Raw genomic sequence first — 9,593 nt, forward strand, 5'->3', positions numbered from 1 at the left:
TGTGGGGTGGAGCTTAGACGGAATGCTAACAACAGTGATCTCAAAAACACTTTAATACCTTTGCTTAGCTACCTCACATGCAGCCCCTGGTCAGGCACACAGGAGGTACTCTCCCCCCATGTTCTCTGAAAGAGACAAAGCACTGTCTCCCCTAAGAGTGGAGCTGTCCATTAAAGCCAGCAGATCTATAGCTAAATGTGCTTCAATTTTATATTTTGACAAATAGTACTGATTCCCCACCCCTCTTCCCTCGCTGTCCTGGGAACTGAACCCAGGACCTTGTGCATCCCAGGCAAGCACTCTAACACTGAGCTATATAACACTGAGCTTTATCTCCAACCCTTTATTCATGTCTAGGTATGTGTGCCCAAGCCCCCCTTTTTGAAACAAGTCTCACTAAATTGCCCAGGCTGGCCTTGAATTTTACCCTGTAACTCAGACAGGCCTTGAACGTTTTTTGTTTTGGTTTGGTCTTGGTGTTTCGAGACAGGGTTTCTCTGTGTAGCTCTGGCTGTCCTGGAACTCACTCTGTAGACCAGGCTGGCCTCAAACTCAGAAATCCGCCTACCTCTGCCTCCCAAGTGCTGGGATTAGAGGAGTGCGCCACCACTGCGCGGCTGAGCTTTTGATCTTCCTATCTCAATTGGGATTACAAGCCCTTTACCATCAGTCCCTACTAATAAAATAGTAATTGAAATACTTTAAGCGAGACATCTTTATAACCAACCACACAAGCAGTAAGTCTGGAACCCACTGTGTTAGCCATTTCCATAATAAAACCAGCTCAGCCTAGAGCAAACTTGCCTGTCCAACAATGGTGCTAGGGAGAAACCAGAGAAAAGTCAGCCCTTCCAGATGCCCAGGTGTAAAAGACCTGGAACTAATGGCCCACTCAAGCCTGGTTCTGGGGACTGAGAAGGGTACCCTCGTAGGGGAGTGGCAGCATCGGCAGTTCTCCCCACCACGCCCTTCTGGAAGCACAAGCTTGGACCCATAGGGCCAAAGATGCATCTTGTCAAGGGATGCGCCAAACGACAGTAACAAAATGGAGGAGTCCCAGGCTAGCTGGGATGGAGGGTGGGAGACGGTGTTGACCTTAGATAAAGGAAAGGGGCTTTCTGGATGGGCTCCCGTGGTAATCGCCCCACCTTGCCCAGAGCCCGACGTGGCAGGAAGTCGTACTGGGGGCGCGGCTTGGGCAGCGTTGCAAGTGCAGCCGAGGGCGGTGCTGCAGGTGCACCCGAGGGCACTGCCAAGGGTGAGCACCAGGTCCCTGCATCAGCCAGGACACCAGAGCCCAGTCGGGTGCACGGACGGTACGTTCTGGAAGGGAAAGGGCCCCGGGAAGGGGATACAGCATTGAGAAGCTCAGAGGCTTTGGTCTGGTCACCCAGAATGGACTTTATCTGGAGGAGGTGACGTGGTTTCTCGCCTCTGGAAGTGCTGCTTGGATCTCCCGGACTTCACGTCCTCCTGACTAGGTCTGAAAGCGGTGAAAATAGGGGTAGGAAAAAAGGAGAGGGCTGCAACAAGGTCTTCCCCGGTGACCTGAGCTCGAGGGACGAGGGAGGTGCAACGGTGGGGACCCGGACGCAAGGGCTGGTGTGTGTGGGGGGGGTGTCTCCCTAAGCGGAAGGGTGGTATTCCATTTTCTGGGTAGATGGTGAAGATGCACCTGACCGAGTCTGGTGGATCTGAAGATACCAGAGGAAAAGATAGTGCGGGTGGAGGGGAGAATGACAGAACCTTCCAGAAAATGGGAGAGGCTATAGCACTTGCAAATCCTTCCCTGATCTCCGGGGACTCCCGGAAGAAGAGGGAAGGTCTGTGGGCATAGGTGCAGACTTGCCGGGGCACTCCTGACGGCCGCGGGAAGTGGGAACAGCCTGCGAGCTGGCCCTTTAAGGCGGCTCGTAGGCGTGTCAGGAAATGCGCGCAGGGCCCGCCCCGCTCGGTAAGTGGCCCGGGACCCGCGACGCTGAGCCGGAACTTGAATTTGGCTCGTGGCAACCGCAGGGCCTTGCTCCGGTCAGGCCCCTGTCCGTGTCCCTCGAGACGCCTCCCTGAGCCTCGGTGATCTCCCTGCAGCACACCCTCCTTTCGGCTCCGCCGGTGTTTCCGGGGGTTCCCGCAGCCCATGCTTCCCACGCGGTCTGCGTCCAGTTATTTCCTCCTCCGCTCTGTCCTTCCGTCGCTCTCTCGCTTCCTTTCTCCCTGCGACTCACGTGTCCCCTGTCGTCAAGCTGGCCATGGCTGTCAAGGCCCACATCCTTAGTTAGGCCCCTTCTCCCTTCCCTGGGTCTTGTTTCCTGACACCACCTCCCTCCCCCGCCCCGGGAGCGAGCAAGATGAGGAGCGGTGCACCTCGGCAAATCCGGAAGCAGAACTTCATCCAAGAAGGAGGGGACCGATAGGTCATCCCATGTGACAGTTGAAGGCTGCAGCCACAGACCCTAGCCGCTTGAAGCCCTGTAGTCCAGGGACTGCTTCTGGCCGTGAGGTGACCCAGCTCTTCTGCCACCATGAACAGGGCGCCTCTGAAGCGGTCCAGGATCCTGCGCATGGCGCTGACTGGAGCCTCTGCTGTCTCCGAGGAGGCAGAAAGCGGGAACAAGCCATTTCTGCTCCGGGCTCTGCAGATCGCGCTGGTGGTCTCTCTCTACTGGGTCACCTCCATTTCCATGGTATTCCTCAACAAGTACCTGCTGGACAGCCCCTCCCTGCAGCTGGATACCCCCATTTTTGTCACCTTCTACCAATGCCTGGTGACCTCACTGCTGTGCAAGGGCCTCAGCACGCTGGCCACCTGCTGCCCCGGCATGGTAGACTTCCCCACCCTAAACCTGGACCTCAAGGTGGCCCGAAGTGTGCTGCCGCTGTCCGTGGTCTTTATCGGCATGATAACCTTCAATAACCTCTGCCTCAAGTACGTAGGGGTGCCCTTCTACAACGTGGGACGCTCGCTCACCACCGTGTTCAACGTTCTTCTCTCCTACCTGCTGCTCAAACAGACCACTTCCTTCTATGCCCTGCTCACCTGCGGCGTCATCATTGGTGAGTGGGGCTCGGGGGCGTGGGGAGCAGGAATCGTAAAGATCAACACCACATTACTCATTATCTGTCCCAGGTCTTTTGCACCACCAGTCATAGGGAGAGACCTGTAGAGAACAAATAACTACCGTACTGTGACTCAGTAAGTTAGGGATCCAGCCAAGGTGAACATAATAATGTTAGCAGACACTACAGCAAAGCCAGCCAGACACTCAGTTCTAAGCATTTGATCCATGTTAACGTAACGGATCCCCATTACAAGGTACAATATAGCTGCATTTTATGGAGAGAAACCCGAGGTACAGAGACGCTAAGTAGCTGGGATCACACAGGTAATTACTGACGGAGCAGGAATTTGCACATAAGCAGTTACCTCCATAGGTCACACTCTTGACCAACACACCATTGTTCTTCTCAAGAGGTCAAGGGTGAACTCAGGTCATCACAATTGGCACAAGTACCTCTACCCACTGAGCCATTTCAGTGGTCCAGTCAATATGTGTGTGCTTTAAGAGGCTTTAACTACCTTTTCAGATGTGACCATAAGTAATTAATTACTGATAGGAGCTTTGTGCTGATCATTACACCTGTAGCATCCTCTTTATTGTACCCATAAGCTCTCTGAGTGGCGGCATCCCTGTGAAACTGAAGCTCGGAGAGGCTGCGCTCCTTGCCACAGCCCCACAACTAAGAAGCAGATAGTTTGGGACGCAGTCCCCATTGGTCACACTCCCTGGCCTGTGTTTCAAGCCAGTCTGCTTTGCTCCTGCCCCTTGGGAGTTAGCGCAATGCAAACCAATGCTATCACTACAGTCCAAATGTGATTTTAAATGAAAGCCCAGGAACTTTGAAGCATCCAGCCCCTCAGCGGCAGCCGCTATGTCCTGATTCCGCCACCATCTTTTCAGTGGCCGGCAGTCACATGGAGCTAGGGCCTCTTGGCTTGGACTGCATGTGTTAGGGAACATGTTTGCCACTTTGATGAATTTAGTGGCTGCTGGGTTACAGAGACCAGGACATCTTTCCCCTCAGAGTCCTGAATGAACGAAAAGCGACCTACATTTGTACCTGCTCTGGATTTTAGTTTGTCTTGTTTGGCCTACTTAGATGTCCCTGGTGTCTCTGAGGCCCAAGTTGGGTGCTCTAGATGTAGGGGCCAGGCCAACCTGTACTGTCTTCCCTAGAAACATTGCCCTGGTTGGGCAGCTCCTGGATCCAGGGTTAAGGGGTCTGGGCAGAGAGAGGTCAGATAGTGGCAGGATGCCTCCCACTGCCCCCACATACATACCCTAAGAGATCTGGTACTCCTCCCTCCCACTCCATCCTACAAGCTACCGTGGAGTCCCACTTCAGTCCACCAGCCCTGCCAACGTTAGAGGGGATGGGCCTCCTAGTAGGAGAACTTACATGCAGGAAGGTACAGTCTCTGGAGAACCTGAGTCCGGGTCCCCAAAGGGACAAGTAGCTGATAGTGAGGCAGCTGAGCGCCATGGCGGCCTGCCCAAGTGGCACGGGAAAGTGGAGCTCTCTGCTGCCCCCACTACTGGCCCCATCTCTTAGCTCTCCCCTCCCTTCCTCCTATGGAGGAGGACCATCTCCAGCAAGGCCTCCTAGACATGCGGCACTTTGCAAAGCCTGTTGGGCTCACAGCCCCTCCAGGGTCTAGGACCTTGAGAATGGAGTCACTTCTAGACTCTAGTGGTAACCACCAGGAGACACAGGGTGCTCTGACTGCGCAGGGAAACCCACCGTGGGCTCTGCTGAGCCAAGTGCCTGTGAGGCTGGAGGGTCTGGTGCCCTTGTTCTGAAATAGCATCTTGCTATGTTGCCCTCAAGTCCCAGGCAGCTGGGGCTGCAAGAGCACCACCTTGCCTCTCTCCAGCTTCTCGAAGACTTGTACCTTTCTCCTAGCAGTCTCTATCTACTCTCACTCCATCCATTGAGCAGCTATTAGCTTGTGGCCAAGTATTTTCCAGGCCCTGTACTGAGTTTTAGGGTACAAGTTTGAGAAAGGTAGGGTGGGGTCCTTGCTCCTGGTTCGTGAATGATGTTGATGGCAGAAACAATAGTTACACTAGATGCTAAGGGCTGTGGGTATCTAGAGGGAGCATGTGGGATAACCTGAGCAGGCCTAGCTGAAAAGTCATTGCTGGCATGAGACTGCTCCAGTAGTACAGGCTGGGAACACACATTTGAATGTTTCCTGAAGACAGTTGGGAGCCACAGAGGAAATATCCACTGTAGGAAGATTATTTTAGTTGTAAGACAAAGAGTAGTAGATTGGTTAACATAGTAGCAAAAACGTGGCCCCAGTTTTTACAGATGAAGGGAATTGAAACTCAGAGAGGTTAAGTAACTTCTCCCAAGCAGCTCAGCTACAAAAATCACAGAGCAATCAGGGGCCTGATGACTCTGATGCCTGTGCTGGACCTGCTATTCCATGTTGCTGATTCCTGCAGCAGCAGTAAACCTCTGTCTTGTGGGAATGAGGGGTCTAAATAAAGAGACCATAGCATTGCCACAAGTAGGCTTCTACCAGCCGGGGGTGGCAAGGAATGCTGTGTTAACAGCAGGAAGCTGGGAAGAGGCTGAGTACTGGCTGGACGAGGAAGGGATCCCCAGGAGAGGCTGGCTTTGGCCTTGAAGAATGGTGGAGTCCCTGGAAAGATGCAGATACACAGAGCTCTGTGGATATACAGAGAAGTGGGGAGCTAAGAAGGTGGCTTGGGGCCATCATGTGACAGAGGAAGCCGGGCCAGATGCAGGAAGCCCAGTGCTGTGGCCTAGGGAGCCATGTAGGTTCTTTGAGCAGGGGATGACCCAGGAGTGACTGCAAGCAGCATCAGGCCATGAGCAGCTCTGACCTAATGTCCGCACCAAGAGAGCCAGAAGGAAGGCTTAGAGCCCTGTCCCCTTATAGTGTCTGCTAAGTTCTGCCTGGGGGAATGTGGAGGATATTGGTGAAATTTAGGGAAGTTATGGTCCCCCACCCCCGCTTTGCTCCCTTTATCTGTAGGGCATTTCTGTGCCCACTTTAGCCCATATAGCTCCCAAATAAAACACACAGAAACCTAGTATTTTTTTTTTTAGATTTATTTATTATATGTAAGTACACTGTAGCTGTCTTCAGACACAACAGAAGAAGGTGCCAGATCTCGTTACGGATGGTTGTTAGCCACCATGTGGTTGCTGGGATTTGAACTCTGGACCTTTGGAAGAGCAGTCGAGTGCTCTTACCCACTGAGCCATCTCACCAGCCCGAAACCTAGTATTTTTATTAACAAACTTCTGGCACTCTGCTGGGCATGTTCTGAGCTGTTCTAACCCTCTAAGCTGCTAATGCCCAGATAGATGCCTCAATGCTTGCCATCTGAGTCTTTCTCTGGCTTGCTCTGCTCCATGTGTGACCTCACGGTGAATCCTCCTGGTGTCCCCACATAGCCTCTCCACACTTTTTCCTCTCTTCCTGCTCCCCTCTCTCTACCAGGGACCCTCTCACTGGGACCCAATGTCCCATCTGTACTGTCCTCTCCCACCCAGTCATAGGCTGACTGAATCTTTATTAACCCATCAGAGATGATGGAAAGACAGTTTTTACATAACACTGAGGATGGAGATGCTTGACCCTCGAGATGCTTGCCTGTAGCCTGTACTGTAGCCAGATGTCTGGGCCCCAAAATCAGCAGGTGAATACACAGTACACAGGACTGACCCCCAACAGAGGGGAACACAGGTTCTCATTCTGGACTCCACTCCCTTGGCCCCTGTATAGTGCAGAGGTCAGACTTTGTATATGTTGATGATTAGGTAAGGGCCACGGAACAGTCAGAACTGTGGTGTCAGAATCCTGTCCCTCTCCCTCCTGTCCTCATCCCTCCTTACCTTGTCACTCTTCTGTCTGTTGCAGGTGGTTTCTGGCTAGGTATAGACCAAGAAGGAGCTGAGGGCACCTTGTCCCTGACAGGCACCATCTTCGGGGTGCTGGCCAGCCTCTGCGTCTCCCTCAATGCCATCTATACCAAGAAGGTGCTCCCTGCAGTAGACCACAGTATCTGGCGCCTAACCTTCTATAACAATGTCAATGCCTGCGTGCTCTTCTTGCCCCTGATGATAGTGCTGGGCGAGCTCCGTGCCCTCCTGGCCTTCGCTCATCTGAGCAGTGCCCACTTCTGGCTCATGATGACGCTGGGCGGCCTGTTCGGCTTTGCCATCGGCTATGTGACAGGACTGCAGATCAAATTCACCAGTCCCCTGACCCATAACGTGTCAGGCACGGCCAAGGCATGTGCACAGACAGTGCTGGCCGTGCTCTACTACGAAGAGATTAAGAGCTTCCTGTGGTGGACAAGCAACCTGATGGTGCTGGGCGGCTCCTCCGCCTACACCTGGGTCAGGGGCTGGGAGATGCAGAAGACCCAGGAGGACCCCAGCTCCAAAGATGGTGAGAAGAGTGCTATCGGGGTGTGAGCTCCTTCAGGGAGCCAGGGCTGAGCTCGGGTGGGGCCTGCCCAGCACGGAAGGCTTCCCATAGCGCCTACTGGGTATGGCCCTGAGCAATAATGTTTACATCGTCCTCAGAAGATCATCTAAGAGGAGCCAGGTTCTTTCCTGGTAATGTCAGAAAGCTGCCAAATCTCCTGTCTGCCCCATCTTCTAGTCTTGGGAAAGCCCTACCAGGAGTGGCACCCTTCCTGCCTCCTCCTGGGGCCTGTCTACCTCCATATGGTCTCTGGGGTTGGGGCCAGCTGCACTCTTTGGGGACTGGACTGATGAAGTGATGTCTTACTTTCTACACAAGGGAGATGGGTTGTGACCCTACTATAGCTAGTTGAAGGGAGCTGGGTAACCCCACATCTCTGGGGCCCTGGACAGGTAGCATAATAGCTAGGTGCTCTTAACATCAGTAACATTTCAGACTACCTTTGGAGGCAGTTGGTAGCTGAGCCAAGAGAGAGAGATGTCCATTCTGCCCTCTTCTGTGTGGATGGGTATGACAGACCAACTGTCCATGGGGTGACTGACACCTCCACACTCCATATTTTCAACTTTAGAAAAGGGGGAGCCACAGGTTTTACAGATTAAGTGGAGTGATGAATGCCTCTACAGCCCCTAACCCCGCTTTCCCTGCCTGGCTTCTCTTGGCCCAGAAGGGCCACCATCCTGTTCTCCAACACCTGACCCAGCTATCTCTTTCTGTACTCCCTCCTCCCACCCATCAGCCTCCTTCCCAACACCTCCATCTTCAGGCAGGAAGTGGGGTCCACTCAGCCTCTGTTCCCATCTGCTTGGACCCCCATGATGGTAAGAGTCTCATGCTTATGTTCTCTGAGGCTGGGGCCGAAGGAGCGCACTGATTTTCAGAGTTAGCCCCTCAGGCTCCTGTCACAAAATAGCCTAGGCCGTGTGTCTAAGAACAGTGGAGGTTGGCTTATAACTGTTCTGGGGGCAGCGAAGCCCACATCAAGGTACCCATAGGCCCAGTATTTCTGAGGAAACCCCTGTCTACATCCTCACTTGGTAAAGGCACAGATAATCTCCCTCAGGCCTCTTGTATAGGAGCACTAGCCCTGTGAGGGCTCCACCCCGTGACCTGATCACCCCCAAGGACTCCAACATGAATTTGGGGACAGAAGCACTCAGGCCACGATGCCCAGCACCACACCCTCCTATCCTCAGGGTAGCTGTCACTGTCCTAGTCCCTTCTGTTTGGCCTTTTGTACCCTCATTTCCTTGGCGACATGTGTGATGTCTTTGTCTCTTTTGTGAGAAGATGGGGAAACCATGTCCAGCCTCTGCTTTCTACTTCCCACGGGTTCTAATGAAGTTGGTGGGGCCTGATGCCCTGAGTTGTATGTGATTTAATAAAATTTTTTTAAAAAAAACAAACAAGATACGGCATGTGTTACAGACTGAGAGACAGGCCCCAGTGGGGGTCTGAAATCTGAGTCTGTGGGGACCCAGCTACAACAAGCAACCATCCTGGTCCTGCAATCTCCTAGGGCAAGGACACTCCAGATATCTACTCTGGGAAGTGAGTGTCCAGAATCCAAGTTCCCATCAGCCCCAGCTGCCACTGCTGCCACTGGCTGTGTGTACACTGAGGCCACCCACCTGTCCTCCTTCTTCACAGCCATTCCTACTGTGGGGTGGGAGCCATCACTGCCCCCCCCCATCTTGCAGATGAGGGCACTGGGGTTCAGAGAGGCTTGTGAGGAAAAGTCAGAGGGAGAGCCTCCTGCAGCTCCTGGATCAGCACCTGTCACACAGCAGATGCACAGAAGAGTGCCTGCTCCCTCAAGGGCATGGAGCGCATGCCCTTTCTCTCAGATGAGGAAGAAGATCAAAGCTATATTAGCCTGCTCACTATATGACCGATACCTGACCAAACTGCCTGGAGGAGGAGGGGCTGTTGTGGCTGCTCCCAGCTTCAGGGGTGTCAGTTCACGGTGGTAGGTCAGATGAATGGGACACCCACGTGTATTGGGTCCTTGAATCAATGCTGACCATTGATTCAGTCACTCCTACCAGAAGAATAGAGTGTG

The 9,593-nt window shown here is 53.3% G+C and overlaps 1 protein-coding gene and 1 pseudogene across 2 annotated transcripts; one reads left to right on the forward strand and one right to left on the reverse strand.

Annotated features, from left to right (window-relative positions):
• Positions 1–892: 892 nt before the first annotated feature.
• On the reverse strand, positions 893–2,524 carry LOC147005869 (uncharacterized; annotated as a pseudogene).
• On the forward strand, positions 1,195–8,940 carry Slc35c1 (solute carrier family 35 member C1). 2 transcript variants are annotated; one of them, XM_021156415.2, is made up of 3 exons: positions 1,195–1,316; positions 2,531–3,054; positions 6,959–8,940. In XM_021156415.2, the coding sequence occupies exons 2-3, from the start codon at positions 2,562–2,564 to the stop codon at positions 7,516–7,518; spliced, it is 1,053 nt and encodes a 350-aa protein (XP_021012074.1). In that variant the 5' UTR covers positions 1,195–1,316; positions 2,531–2,561; the 3' UTR covers positions 7,519–8,940. The 2 variants fall into 2 exon arrangements, with proteins under 2 accessions (XP_021012074.1, XP_021012073.1); XM_021156414.3 differs by lacking the exon at positions 1,195–1,316 and having other exon boundaries at positions 1,660–3,054.
• The last annotated feature ends 653 nt before the right edge of the window (positions 8,941–9,593 follow it).

Source organism: Mus caroli, unplaced genomic scaffold (genome assembly GCF_978045245.1).
Source record: "Mus caroli unplaced genomic scaffold, Mus_caroli_1 scaffold_2, whole genome shotgun sequence".
Classification (NCBI taxonomy): Eukaryota; Metazoa; Chordata; class Mammalia; order Rodentia; family Muridae; genus Mus; species Mus caroli.

Bases quoted from the DNA above. Each gene is read 5' to 3' on its own strand.
- Slc35c1 (XM_021156414.3), top strand. From the start codon at position 2,523: ATGAACAGGGCGCCTCTGAAGCGGTCCAGGATCCTGCGCATGGCGCTG. The intron at 3,055-6,958 runs GTGAGTGGGGCT...TGTCTGTTGCAG, and splicing joins CACCTGCGGCGTCATCATTG to GTGGTTTCTGGCTAGGTATA.